The sequence below is a fragment of the Lutjanus erythropterus genome, chromosome 8 (assembly GCF_056507025.1).
Source record: "Lutjanus erythropterus isolate fLutEry1 chromosome 8, fLutEry1.hap2, whole genome shotgun sequence".
Classification (NCBI taxonomy): Eukaryota; Metazoa; Chordata; class Actinopteri; order Lutjaniformes; family Lutjanidae; genus Lutjanus; species Lutjanus erythropterus.
The window spans coordinates 3217355-3233359 of record NC_139324.1 but is presented as its reverse complement, the minus strand read 5'-3'; the positions used below and the strand labels follow the sequence as shown (position 1 = coordinate 3233359).

The 16005-nt window shown below is 36.0% G+C and overlaps 1 protein-coding gene across 1 annotated transcript in view; it reads left to right on the top strand.

The window, feature by feature from the left end:
- The first annotated feature begins 3053 nt into the window (after positions 1 to 3053).
- LOC146322307 (carboxy-terminal domain RNA polymerase II polypeptide A small phosphatase 1-like) overlaps positions 3054 to 16005 on the top strand; it is a 35620-nt gene continuing 22668 nt past the window's right edge. The window contains exon 1 of the mRNA XM_084724253.1: positions 3054 to 3480. Coding sequence (XP_084580379.1) covers positions 3408 to 3480 — 73 coding nt within the window. The 5' untranslated portion in view covers positions 3054 to 3407. The remainder of the gene's footprint in view (positions 3481 to 16005) is intronic.

Sequence of the window (16005 nt, the reverse complement as noted above, 5' to 3'; positions counted from 1 at the left end):
CAAAGTGCAATATTTGTTTAGTGAAAAAGGGAGGATTTTACCATGATAATAGATATAAGACATGCTTAACATCTTCATAATATGATGAAAGGTTTACCTAAAAGTGTTCATGTGAAAGACTTGTTTAAAATAGCATCCACAGTGGAGTTTTTATTATTGTAATAAATTAATTTAGGGTTTTTTTTGTTTCACCTGTCCTGGTTGATAGAGAGCACATGCTAAATCCTGGGCTAGCAAGTCCAGTTCAGAGATTAGAAACTCTGAGTGGAGCTGAGCTGGACTGAGTAAATAAAAACCACAAGTCAACTAAGTACAAATGAAACAAAACATACTTCCCTTTAAGTCTTAATATTGCCTTCATGGAATAAATATTATCAAGATACGCTTCTCATTAGAATAAAAACAATTAAGATCACAGCTACTCGTGGATCAACAGTTATTTTGTATTTTGAGAGACATGAATAGAATTAATCGTGCATAGTGTGTCAGCAGCATCTAGCTGTGATAAGAAGAAGTACAACTACATTCATGTACTACCAGCACACTGGCTCTACCATATTACTTGATTTCAATGCAGTAAAAACAAGCAAGGAAGGTTTTTTTTTTGTTGTAATTATAGTTAAACAGAGGTTGCACACAGTGGAACAGTCTCATTATAGGGAAAAAGATTGTTTTTATTATTTTGATTTCATCTTGTATGGATATGATATGATTGCTATCATTCCTTAAAAGAAGTAGTAGGGTCCCATCAGTGAGTAGATCCATCATTTTAGGCTGTAAGGCTCCATTTCCAGTACTGTTATTGGTGTACGACACAATACAATATACTTTATTGTGCCCATAGGGAAATTTGTTTTGGACTCAAATGCTGCACAGAATATAATAATTTGCACATAATCCACATTGCACATTACAAGATATTGCACATACAAATACATAACACATATTACACATACCCTGTGGTAAAAAAAAAAAAATAATAATATAAATAAATAAATAAATAAATAAATAAATAAAAGGAAAAAAAGAAGAACAACCTCAGTTGCATATATTAAAGGGGTAGTTCACCCCAAAATCAAATATACATATTTCTCATCTGGTCAGCACTGGTCTACATCTAGATAGTCTTGGTGTGTGTTGCAGGGAAGAGCATGACACAGGAGTGGATTTTCACTCCCACTCCCACAAAAATGCTCCTGTCCCAGTCCCATGACAGAGTTAAAAAAAAAACAAAACAAGAATGGCTCGCGGTACATCCTGTTCCTGTCAATGCACAATCATGTGCTTGCAAAAACTGACCTATTGTTATTATGATTCCTGCTCCCGCCCACTCCTGTTGACTTCTTTTCATGGAATCCCATGTCCTGGGGGATTCCTGAAAGAAAAATAAACCTCTGCTGAAGAGTTTTGAAGATATTGACCATACAGATGTCTGCCTTCTCTCCAGTATAATGGGACTAAGTGGCACTTGGCTTGTGGTGCTCAAAGCACCAAAAAAATATATTTCCAAAAATCATGACCTGGTTCAATATAATCCACACACCTTGTTGTGAGCAGTTTTATGGAGGAACTATTTTCTCCCTATTAGGGAGGAACTAGTTGTGATAGATTCTAAAATATTCTAATAGATTATACAGTAGAAAGAAAATAGTTCCTACATGAAACTTCTCACAAGGAACCAGGTCATGATTTCTGGAAAGAGACGCTGCTGTTTAATTTTTCAAATGTAATTTTGGGGCTCTTTGAGCACCACAAGCCAGGTGCCATTCTGTCTTATTATATTTCCTACAGCAGCCAGGGGTACTACTCCTGCCTGATGTCATGTCAGCTGTACTACAGAATAAAGGCATAACCCCTTGATGGATAAATAAATTATAAATAAAAAAAATAAAACATGCTGAAGGAAATTGTGAAAAAAATGTATAGCAGAAATATGTTATTTTTCATCATCATCAACAGATATATTTTCATTTAAGGCCACTTTCCCCTGTTCCCTATCAAAAGGCCTTTTATTAATGGGATGTATGGTGTACACATTATGACCAAGTTCTCTGTAAACAGTAAACATATGATTGTCTGTATCTCTGTATATCTTTTTCACAGCAGGTGTATTGATATGAAATAGAAGGATACACACAGGTGTTACCAATGGTAATCATTAAGGTCCCATTCCATTTAGAGCAGCAAAGCCAAAATGCAGCAACAGCAACACCTGGTCTGTTTGACCTGAATGGTCCAGAATCTTAATTAATATCATTGTGTGTGTTAGGTAGGGTTCTACCTATTCATGTCAGAATGGCTACTGTGAAAAGGATATATTTTTATTAAGACAGAAATAGAGAGAGAGAGAGCAAAAAAACTAGGACAAGAAAGCTGGACAAAGGTAGGTCAGATTAATGTGTAACTGTACAGATATACAAATAGATGACAAAAGTAAATAAGTTTATAAATATACTGGATGTAAAACAGTGAACAACATCATACAATGACAAACAGTTTCTGTAAAATCAAAACAAGAATGCAAGGGTTAACAGTGCAAAGAGTGCTGGAAGAAATGCTGATTATTAATGGATTTATATTTCCATGATATTGGTTTAGACAAGTTGTAATCAATACAATTGTTGCCACAACTAATTACAATTTAAAAGTCATCCTTGTTTATTTGAGGGAGGAGTCTGTCTGGAGATTCTATTTAAAAAGAAGACGTTCACTTTGATCTTCGCTGTGGGCACTTTAAAGACTGTCCCTAACTTCCTCTTTCTCTCGGCCGGTTTCAAGGCTGCCCCCGCCGTCGCACGTCAAAGTTGTGCGTGAAGAAATTTTAAAATCACGCCACGTACAAGAAACGTCTCAGTTGCCAAAACAAGATACTTAAATATTTCCACAAAAAGGCGAAACTTGTGAAAAACGTCGGTTTTATGCATGCTGTATCTCTTATATTCAGATTTAAGCTGAAAATAATATAAAAACTTAATACACCACAAAAGTATTTAAATGTCCCCACAATGTTTCCTCCAAAGGCTGTAAAGGTAAACGAGTAAACCGTTAGACGTACGGCGATATTTTGTGAAAAGCTTCACATCCTGCATTGTGGCTTTAAGAATGGGGCTTCCTTGAAACCGTCAAGTTCCATGTTAGCATGGTCAAATTGATGAACTTCTTCAACGTAACAACTTTTACAAATAACTTTTTTTAAGCATTTTTAACCTTTGAATTTTATAGACGTCTTGTCCGAAATGATTTCCTTTGTACGCATTTCCGTTGTTTAACGCGTTTCTTTATTTTTACTCTCAGTATGCGCGTTTGCAGACAGGGAGTGGCAAAATATAAATAATAGTTTTTTTGCCATAACTCCTCGAACTAATTTGACTCAATAAAATCGTCCTTGTCTTTGAGTGACGGATCTAATGGACCATTCGCCGTCGATAATCACGCAAGTAACCAGAGACGAGGAGGAAAATGCGACTTGTCGTGAGGAAGGTGAGTTTGGGAAAAGTTTGCTGAACTTTTCAGCTGCGCATGACGATGTCAGGGAGACACGGGACAGCGGTGGAGCGTTATTCAGGACGCCACCGTGTCACAAATGTCAACTGTTCTGCTCCGTGACCGACCCTTCACACTCTCGTCTCCTTCTCACAAACTTTGGTGCCCTTGAGTGACATTGTTGTGCTCGTTTTGATCAGCTTTGAGTAAGTTTGAAGCCGGTTGCCTTGTGGGTAGGCCGGAGCCACGAGCAGCCGCTTGGCCAGAGGTTTTTAAGCACGTGAAGGACAGGAATTTAGATTTAAATGAGCTTGTGAAGCATAAAATACACTAACTTAGTTGTGTTTGGGAGTTTTTCTGTAGTAAAACATCAGAAATAATGAGTCTGCTCAAAGGGGGCGGGGTCACTTTGACAGTTCACTGTTTTTGTTTTGGACTTTGATGTTGAGCTGCTTCAGTTTAGATCCTCAGTCTGTTCCAAAAAGGTATTTCTAACAAAATTAATACAAAATGACACTAAAATGCATACGTTATGGGCTAGTCTCAATCACGTGTGTTGCAGGTATGAGAAATGTAAAGCATGGTCCATTACTCTGTCTCAGATAGTATTGGAGTAAGTATTCAGATGCTTTAATTTCACTTAAAAAACACCAATAATATTCTGTTACAAGTAAAACTACTGCATTTGAAAATGACAATTAAGTGACAGTATGAAAGTATAATCAGGACTATGTACTTAAAGTATTAAAAATAAAAGTACTAACACCACAATGAAAATAATGTTTTACAATTAAACCTCTGCATTTAAAAATGATAATGAAGTAATAAAGTAGTATGTATGTATAAACAGGAAAATACATTTAAAGTATTATACATAGAAGTGCTAACATCACACTGTGAAAATACTCTGCTACAAGTAAAACTTATGTCTTGAAAATGTTACCTAAAAGTATGTAGTAAGGATGCACAATATGGATTTTTTTTTCAGCCAATACTGATCACCAATAATTAGCTGCTTCTTTTAGCTGATACAATCAAGATAAACAATAATTTTCCATTTTTCTGTCTTAAAAAGAAGTTAATATAACCTGGAATTAAAGCACACCTGAAGGTAAGACAGGCTTGGATGTCGTGGACAAAGATTTATAATTTAACATTCCACACCTCTGACTGAACCAAATCTAACTGACATCATTACTACAACACAAAACAATGAACTGTTCTGATTTTTCAAATGTTCATTCATTTTTTTCTTGTGAAGTTCATTAAAAAGCTTCACAAATATACTTTGGCTTTCATAGGGCATTTGCCCAAGAATTCAAATAGAATGCTTTGACATAATTTGTCAAATCAGATATTAATTTGGCCGATATTTATCAGCCAATATATGCAGATTCCAATAGACCAATAAAGCTGGATGGTTCAATATCTGCAGATAATTTATCGGCCTCAGTATTTATCGTGCATCTCTAGTATGTAGCCTGAGTATAATCAGGAAAATGTACTTAAAAGTATTAAAATTAAAAGCCCTCAGTGGAATTTGTCTAAAAGCAGATTTTAACTTTTGCAGTTGGTTTAGGTGGAGATCATATTTTAAAATTATTTGTGTAGGATTGCAGCTAATTATTATCATTATCATCATTATTATTATTATTATTATTTCCCCAAAGTATCAATGCTTGTTTTGTTCAAGAAATAATACAAAAACACTGATCTAAAATTACTAAAATAATTAAAAGTAAAAGCAGCATGCTGTCAGAAATTACTTGAATTATTGTTAAAGTAGCACAATAATTTCCTGTCAATTGACTAATTGTTTCATTACTTCTGTACTGTCCTGTACTTTTATAAACTGGAGGATAGTTTAATTTATAACAAAACACAAATTTTAAAAACTCTTCATATGTTTTTTTTTTAATGACACAATCTTAACATGTAAAGTAAATATTAAGTAAGACTGTCAGCTAAACATGGAAGGAAAAAGTACAGTATTTCCCTGTGAAATGTAGTGGAGTAGAAGTAGAAAATGTCATGAAAAGAAAAGAGTGAAGTAAAGTACATCAGATTTATATTTATATAATCCACCCTGAATAATCAGTAATACTTTTTCCAGGTATACAAATTAGTGATGTGAATGTGATTAATATTTTGTCAGTCATACCAGGTGTTTTATAGACATTATGAGTTAATCAAAAGCTCAATACACTTAAGTTGGTGTGAGCACTACCACCACATTTATGCCATGTATAAGTTGCTTTTACTTGGGTTTGCATGAAAGAATTGCATGCTTGAATTATGGAAGGAACCTTTTAGCCTCGCATAAGCCTAAACTGAACAAGCTCAGGTTTGAGAACAATATATTTGCAGCAAAGGTTCAGATGATGATTTTAAAATCACATTTAGATGTTTAGGTAGGTCTTCCATTTGCCTGCAAAATAATGTTGGTCTGCTGTCAGGGGTGACACCCGTAAACCACACAAATGCCTGTAGGGCTTCAGGCTATTCCACAATCTACGATCTATATATCTCAACATACAGATTTTCTCTAAAATAATATACTTTAAATTTGTGCATATTGTATGGCTGACTGTTGGTGCTTCCACAAAATATTAACACAATGACATTTTTGGTAAATTATCATCGGTAATGTGGATATAATGAATATATGGTTCATAATAATAAAACAAATACAGCAGTCTGCTAAGTTCTGAATATTACTTTAACTTTAAAACCAGGAAAAGATAACAATTATGTCATACCACGATATAATGATATCCAAAAACTAAAACAATATATAGTTATATATCATGATGTTGATGTTTTATTGATATATTGCCAAGCCCTAAGCTTTTCCAGACTACAGTGAGCCAAGTGATTTGTGGTTAAAAACAATAAAAGCAGTATTACTTCAGAATGTTAGGTCTGTTCCATTGTTTGGATTAGATATTCCTAATCAAAGTACTCCCAGTCATAGTAGAGAACTGCAAACTAGAGTCCGGGTGCTGCCACTGTGCATGTTGTCTAACTGGAAAGACTCTGCTTGACTAAATGGAATGGGTCCTTAGTAAGGATCATTGGTAACATCTGTGTTTACCCTGCTACTTCATATCTGTATGGTTGCAGTGAAAGGGGCTGTTATGCAAAGCATTGCCTAATATCTTCTTCTGTTTTCTTTGCACCATCATGAAGTATGCCTGAAGGCTGGCACAGTGGCAGCTTTGTGGTTGGCACTGTCTCCTTACAGAGTTCATCTGTCTGTTTTTTTGTTTTTGTTTTTTTTCTCCTCTGCCTTCCTTGAACACTCAAAGACATAAAGGTGAACATTTGGAATAGTGCTAACCTGGCATCCGAATCACAGTAGGCTGCTGGTGGCTAAAGTGCAGGGGGAAGGTGAAGAAAAAAAAAACCAACAGGGATCAGTCATGGGCATCTTTACTGTGTTAAACATAGATTCAGGACTTAACATATAGAATAACTTCAACTTCAGTATTTAAGTGACTGTAAATTCTAAATGTTTTAATGAATAATATGGCAGTTCTCAATCATTTTTGTAGTCAGTCTTGCCTCAAGTGAACTTTGCTCTAGTCAGTGTTGTATTAGGTTTGAGGTGTTGCTAGACTTGTCAGATCTTTTCCTTAAGTATATACTATTATCATGTGTATTATTAAATCACAGCCAGATGTTAAACCATCTCCGTAACTCCCAGTTTGACCAGACAGAGAATTGAAGATAGTGAAGCTTGTTTTTCCTTGTTGTTGAAAGTTGTGCCTGAAGTAGCCAATCAGTAAAGAGTGTGGTGACTGAATGAAAGAAGACCATGTAATATAAGACTGAAAGTCAGGGTACTGAATTTGTAATTAAACATGGTAACCAGGCTTCAAAGTTGATGTCTTTTACTTGCCCCAAGTCATTTTTTTACTTCCCCCTGTACAAATGTACAAATTGTTTTCTTTATTAGCAGTCATCAAAAATCACCAAAGACTAAAGTCAGTTGTCATATCTAATCCAGGGCTGCAGAGTTTACAAAATGCCAGAAAATAGTAAAAAAAAATGTCCAGCCCAGTTGTTCAGAGTACAAGGTGATGTCTTTTAATGTCCTTCTTTGTCAGTCTAAAACCCAAAGATATTCAGTTTGATCATTTTAATAATAATGTTCATTTTTACATGTAAAATTACTTTAAACATATCAAAATATTTTTTTTTGTTGTTGTTGTTGTTGTTTGGTTATACTTCATTTGAAAGAGTTTGGACAATGATACTGACATGACACTGTCTTAATTATGTCATGATACTGTCTTAATCATGTCATGACACTGTCTTGAACATAGAGGAATCTATAAATATGTGACTGTAAATCTGAATATTTATGACTGTTGTCATTAAGTGTCATTTGACTTATTTATTTATTAGGTGTCATATCATGGTTATGACAGGGTTTGGTCAGTCTTATGCCCTATAAAAATAAAAAGTTACCTTAAATTTTTTTATCATACCACCTTGTGATGTGCTTTGGTACACTGTTCTTGTGCTATGGCATTCCCGTAATCAACAGAAACTAAATGATAGATTTAATTGCGATGATTAAAATGACTTATCTTCACCCAAATAGTCCTACAAAGGGCTGCAGCATCTGGGGGAGCAAGGTGAAGGAAGAAATCCAGCCAGTGCTGAACTTAAGTCCCGTCACAAGGTGGCAGCACTGTCCAGTTTACCAGTACAAGCCAGCTCCAGCCTGCTCTTGGATTATCTCCTCCTGTCCAAGAGGTCATGAGTCCAAAACATGGCTGCTCTCCAGAGGAGAGGGGCCAGAGAGAAAGGAAAGGGGGAGCTGTCTTCAGCCTGTCTTTGGTTTCACAAGTTGCTGCAGCTAATTAGGGGCGTACTTAATCCTTATCTTATGGAAATTTTCTTTAAAAATGTCCTGCAAACTCTTTGCAAAGCTTCAACTTACTGTAGGCTATAGTTCCTATAAAATTTTATTCTATGCCCAGTGTCATATTTTCCTCAAGTCACATTTGAAATATGATGCAATATACAGTCGTATGGCCATGAAAACATTGCTATTAATGTATATTTATAGTTTATATTCTTTTTGGTGATCATTTTCTGCACCATCAAGACATATTTCCTGCTAACTGAAGTCAGCACATCAACTTCAACTGTAATAACTACACTATTTTTTTTTGTCACTGAACACTAGACAGGTGGTAAAGTGAACATTTTAAGATGCAGAAATGTTTAAACCTTGATCTGACCTGACCTAAGTCTGTCTTGCCCACCATGAGCTCGCCATACCATTTGCTCTGGAGGGGTGTGAAGCAAGTTGTCAGATTGTAACAGGATATCAGGTGTCAAAGTGGCGGAAAGTCGGTCGTGGGAGGCCTCATTCTTTCTGCGTCTGGATAGGAATAGAAGCAGCCAAGACCAGAGGCATGCCTTGCCTGAACGGGTTTCAGATAAGCCTGCTTTCAACTAAGTAGGCTAAAACATGCTGATGTGGCGTGAGGTCGTTGCTGCCCCTCGGAAATGCTGTAACCTCATTATCAGTGTCTGAGCCTCTTGGACAGGGAAGTGTGAGGAATGTTACAGTACAGTCTGCTTCTTACTCATTTCTGCTACCTAATTACACACCTGAGCCTCCACAAGGAGCTGAAGAGAGAATGAGGTGCAACCAGTGAATCTGGATACAATCACATTAGTGTGATTGGACATAAATGAAAGAAATACTCTGCTTAAGATCTGCTGTGGTGTAAAGGAGCTTACTTGCTAGAGCTCAGCCGGCTGTGGTTGTTTCTGTTCAGCTTGGCTAAACCAGGTTTGTAATCTAATTGCAGATGACTATGATAAGTGTGTACATCCTTAAAGAGGTGCTCATTTGCAGCTCTATATTTTTATTCTGGGACTGCACCAGAGTAGCTTCAATGCAGCCCCACAGTTCATCCTCTGCCTGAAACAAGCCGGTTTAGCTTCTGTCTCTTAAAGGCCCCCCTCCCTAAATCCTACTTACAACTTGTTTGCCAACTTCCTGGTAACCTGCCATGAGGCAGCACCCATCATAAATGTAATATTTAAACCTAGACAGGGCATTGCTACTCAGCCTTGCCTCTTTTTTATTTTCTAGTGGCCACTCACAGTATTACAGCAAAAAATCTCCAGCAGCCCAAAAAGCTTTTTCACCATAAGCCACCATTATAAAAGAGACATCCGTAAAACTGTTGGCAGGGCACCTCGAACCGCAAACAAACTTAATTATGACTCTCTACAAAGAATTTGTGATTCATGGATTTTTTATATTTGTAAAACTTTTGTAAAGCTGAGAAATACAAAATCTGTGACATCTATGGGCTGAGCGGGGTCTCTCGGGCGGAGGCAAGGGGGGAAAAACTACTGTGCATATTCAGTGGGTCGTATAGGAAGTAGCAGCTCAGAAGCTTGAAAATTTTTTCGTCTGATACGCCAGCTGAGCAGTTCTCACTGGACTGAATGGATGAATCTAGTTCATTATAATACATCTATGGGCAGGAGCCAGTGTTTGTGAGCACTGCCTAAACGTCTTGCCAGTTTCCTGAGTGGCAGACAACAGCTTAAGTAACTTAGCTTGAAAAATAGTCTCTGGGGGAAGGGCATCATCAGGTACTGTACAAGAGCATATAACTTGTAGAACTTATTCACTGATTTTGGTGAAATTGAGTCATTTGGATCATCATTTTATGGGGAATTTATTTTCTGGCCTACCCTTTGATATCCTCCAGCTGCTCTGACTCAACTTTCTGTAATTTATGGAGTTTCATGATAGACAGATAACTTGCTGTTAGCAGTTACCTACTTTAGCGTTCTGCGTCAGCTATTTAGCTCAGTTAGCCATGCAGCTGGCGCTTCTATCAGCTGTTTCTGCTCGGAGTGGGAGGGAGTGTTGGTGTGCACCTCTGGAGCTTTGGAGCACTGAGAGGTTTACTAGCTAATGGCAGCTAAGTTAAAGTTAGCAGGAGTTAATTTCTTGCAACATGTAAAGCTATCCGTCCATCAAGAAACTCCATAAATCACAGAGTTCAGACGGAGCAGCTGGAAGAGATCAGAGGGGAAACCAGAAGATATTTTATTAATAAAATATGATCCAGAACAGAGTTGGCTTCGGAGCTGCTGTATATCATCTCGGTATGGACTTAAAGGCTGAGCAGGTGGATGGTTTTGTCCCTGTGCTTTGTGGACATGCTATGCCTGGAGCAGATGATCAGTAAAGAAATCCATCACAAGCCAACATCATCTTGATGAGTAAAGTTGAAAATATGGTGGAGACATAGGTGCATTCAGAGCGGTGTGAAACCTGAGCGCTTTGCTCACAGGGATTACTTTGTCATTTATTTTGTCACGTTTAATATGAACATCTGACATGTAACATTATATATACTGTATATACATATATATATATATGACAGAAATGTATAGGCCGCCTTTAAATACCAGTTGAGTGTCAGTGTTAAAAGTTTGTCACTGGTCCAGCATGCCATGTAGATGATCAACCTACAGATCAGGATCCAACCTGCAGATGTAGGTTAACACATGGGGCTGCTCAGAGAAAAAACTGTTTATGCCACGTACTGCAAGACTGCAAGTATGCTCTGCATAGAGAGCATATATGATTTTCTTTAAATATGTGTAAATATTTGTAAAACTTTACTTAAACTTAATTTCATAGCATATTTGTGTTTTTAACTTGGTGCATACCATTGTGTTGAGGAAGTGGGTACGCCCACATGACAATCCCATTTTATTTTTAGTGGCGGGGCTCTAGGGACGGCAGTGTTGGTCAGTCCATCCACCACAGTGGTCCAGACTGATCACAACAATTATTGGATGGATTGGACTGCCATTATATTTGTAAATATTGCATATTGCAATTGCAAGTTGAAATAATCACAATTTTATATATACATATATATATGTATATATATATATATATATATATATATATATATATATATATATATATATATATATATATATATATGTATATGTATATATATATGTATATATATATATATATATATATATATATATATATATATATATATATGTATATGTATATGTATATATATATATATATATATATATATATATATATATATGTATATGTATATATATATATATATATATATATATATATGTGTGTATATATATATATATATATATATATGTATATATATACATGTATGTATGAAAGACCTTTTTCATGGCAGCCATGTTGTGTTGAAGTGAGGCAACATGCACAATAGAAGCCCCCTGACTCTGTTTGACCTGAATGGAATGGCGTGTTGATTAGTATCAGTGGTAAAACCTGTGTTTACACCTCATTTAATGTCAGAATGGCGGCTGTGAAAAAGGTCAATACGTAAAAGAATAAATTAATGATTTTACCTTGATAGATATGAAGTACTAGTCAGCTGTCCTTCTTTATTACTAGTTTCCTCACCATCTGCACTCATTTTCTCACTCCAGGCTGTTTCTTTTGTTGTGTCAATAGTGCAGCTGGACAACACAGCTGTTAAATGATTAAGAAATATGATAGGCTTTTTATGACTTACGTACTTTCATGGTGGTTTGCATTGAATGCATTTACGTCAGACTATTCTATTGAACAAGTTTCTCACTGCTATTGATGAAGTGTCTATTGCTGATACATATTACCATGACATGACCCCAGATACCTGCAAAAATAATGACATCTCCATAAAACCTTGGTTGTACTTTGTGTTCAGTGCTAATTAGCAAGTATTCGGATGCTAACATGCTTGACTACGGTGGTGAACATGGTTAACATTACCTGCTAAATATCAGCATGGTGTGATTGCGAGCATGTCAGCATGATGATGTTAGCATATAGCTTAAAATAACACATACAGACACAGTGAGGTCCCACTTAGCAGCCAGCATAATCCACAGTGAGACGGTGTCTGTATGAAGAGATGCTTGACTCAGTCTTTCTTAAAGGTCTTTCTTGTTTTCTGTATGTTTTCCATGAGAGAAAAGTGATTTATTGTAATTATATTGGCTAAACATTCACTGTCTCCAAGCCCATACAGTACAACTGATACTCATGAATGGTAACCATGTACTTCTTTACCACTTGCCCCACATGTTTCTTTCATCAGTCCTGAGATTCTAACCCCTGCAATAAAACCCTATCCCTTAATGCCCATGATGGTAAGGACAGTGTTTCTGAATTCATTTTGCACGTTCACATGATAATTAAATTGTCTGATCAAATTTTGAAATCATTTCAAGATGATGTATGGTAGGTCTGCACAATTAATCGCAAAATTATCGAAATTGCAATATGGCTAGGTGCAATATCTGAATCAGAGAAACTAATCGCAGTGTTTTTGAAAAAGGAAAAATGAATGCAAAAACTGCATTATAATGACATACTGCGGTCCTGCAGAGATACTCTAGGCAACAAATCTTGTTCTCCAGACGTAAGGAAACATGTTTATTTGATACAGACCCAAGCAATTGTCACATTATTCAGATTTTAACAGTTTCTTTTTTTCTTTTTCAATATATATGAAAGTTTTAATACAAAAAAATCCCACTAATCATATTGCAATTGTAATTTCAATCAAAATAATCACAATGTGACGTCTTTACCAAATCGTGCTTCGGTTTCTTATGGGTGATCCTTGTTATGATCCACTAAAGTTAGGCACAATACCAGATGGATAAATTCCTGTTTTGTTAGCTGCACCACCATCTCTGCTATGCGTCTGTGCATCTCTGCTGGTAAACAAATGAGACATGCAATCTTCAACTGAACATGATGGTGGTTACTTGGAATTAAATCCAGTTGCTGGGGGTGATCTAATCAGCTCTACACCAAAACATCAACTGTCTGAATTGCCACGATTTCCACTTGGACATGCAGGCTTGATTAAGCAACATCAAGAGTAAATTATTCAGAATTGTAGTTTTACGTGTAAGATCCAAAAATTTTGATTTATATATTTATTATATTGTTATAAAGCAACCTGGTTGCTTGTCATTTTCTACATCAATATAGACATAAATGTTCTTAAAAAGTGAAAATATTTAACTTGAAAAGCTTGTACTTATTGCCCTGTTTATTGTTTGTTTATTAAGTTTATATACAGTTAGGTGGTGAACCCAGGAAGCTCAGTTACAATACCATTACACTATTATTCTATTTATCTTAAAAAACAGACTGTACTGTACAAAAAACTAACCGTGGGCAATACAGCGGAAAAATATATCATGGTAGTGAAGTTTCATATCAGCCAGTAACAATAATTATTGTTCACATTGGCATGTCATGTACTTAAAAACTGTGGAAGCGGCTAAGGGGATGAAGTAATTTTGCTGTGTAAATGCTGGGTGACAGACAAAATCAAATCAAATATTTCTTACCAAATACCGGGATTTCAGTATTTATCGATATTGCAACAATATTGTAGGTATGACAGTCAGTGCTTTCACAAAATATTAACACAGTGAGATCAATAATCATGTAAAGTAATGTGGATATAATGAAGGAAAATAATGACCATAACATAACTGCTAGAACAGTCTGATATGTTCAAGGAAACTACATCACTTAAAGTGAAATGCAGCCTTTAAACCCACTTCTGCTGTATCACAATATAATGATATCCATCATCTAGTCTCATATCATTGTATGATATAATAAAGACATATTGCTCAATCCTAAAAATCAATTCTTTATTAAGACTTTGCAAATCCCTGCTGGTTGCGTCTGGCTGTTGTGATGGCAGTACAACTGTTGCATGAATGAGATCTGCACTCTGCTCTGTGATCTCTGCTAGTTGCAAATTTTCCCATTGACCTCCCTTTATTTTCCATCTCTCACACAGCTCTCATGCAGTTAACTTGTCTAGTTATCAAATGTTTAAATAGAAATTTTCTTATTAATGTGCAGTTTTACTGATCATCTACACAAGAAATCTATCAGAGCATTAGTTATCTTTAATGACATGATAAAGGGAAACTTAATTAGAACCAGTTAAATGGCCTTTGGTTTACAGTTTGTGACCTCTCTTTTTTTGGATTTGAGCTCTATGAGGAGCCGGTGTCATCTGTGCAAGCTGTGCAGGTTTATGTTGACAGCTGCGATATAGACATGATGGTCAGGAAGCTTTGGGAATGACGTGATGTTGCAGCATATACAGTGTCAGTGGTTTAATTTAGTTCATTTTTCTGTGCATGCACTGAAGCACTTCTGTGCAGAGTAAACACACAGCTTAGCCATTTCCTGCTGCGAATTGTAGGTGACACAACATGGTTTTGTTTGTGACTGTTTATGGCCTGGTGGGAGTATGCGACACTAAATATACACACAGAACCTCATCATTAACCGCTGTCAGCAGCTGCCCCGGCAGGCTATTTTAAGTTCTCAGATGTGTAATGTCAGAAGAGGTAATGCACTGAGCAGCGTGATGTTTTTTAACACTACAGGCTTCACCTGCCCAATTCCTTCACACGTGTTTGCACACAAACCTTTCATCTTGGGACCAAGAGAGGTATGTCCCAACAAGTGTGCCCACGCCGTAATGACCACTCCCCAGTGGCTTCGTCCACTTTCAGCCCCAGTTGAGTGAAGTGGTCAACAGGCCAAAGCCAATAACACTTGAAAGTAGGTCAGACCTGTTCAGGGATGCAGCAGGAACCAGAAAGGTTAATAAAGGTTTTAAGGGAGGCTTTTTCTTAAATTCCATATTTCTATTTTGAGATGGTCACTGATAAATATATATCAGAATTTAATCAGTGTATTAAGATTGTCCAAAGTATTGAAATATCAATATATTTTTAATACTGTGTGTTTAAAACAATACAGTATCTGTTAATTATAGTATTGGAAGTCAGCTCTAAGTGTTCATATATGTTCAGTTCAGTTCAGTCTTTATAGTCCAGCCTGAAATTTGACTTGCAGCAAAACCAGACAGTGCTCAGTGACTTTTTCTGTTTCAGCTCTATGTGCAGGCTGTTAATTAAAAAAAAGATTTGCGTGCTTAGTTCATTTTTTTTTCTTTTTGCAGATGTAATTAAAAAAGAGAGGTATAGAATGTAATTTATTTTATAATTAAATTGTATCAAAGTTGAAAAGTCAGTTAATGTTTCAGCTTTACACTGTATAATGACTTTTAAGATATTTTGTCCATATTTCATGTGTTTTTATTTTGACTTTGTATTTCAGTTTTTTTGGTTTTGTGTTTGTATTTTGTATTTAAATTGGCCACATCATAATGTGATTATGAAAATGGCGTTTGATAAATTGTTATAAAAATATATTAAATTAAAAATCAGTTTTTGTCAGACAGTAGAAATTTAAGAATTGAGAAACTGAAGGTGCTGTAAGCGACTTTGGAGAAAGATATTTGAGTTTTGAGTCTGATCGTGCGTTCATGTGGTGTTGTAAATATAGGAAAATTCACATGAACACCACCGCAAGTCAGAACAACAACTCAGAAAGTCAGAGTTGTTGTTCTGCTGATG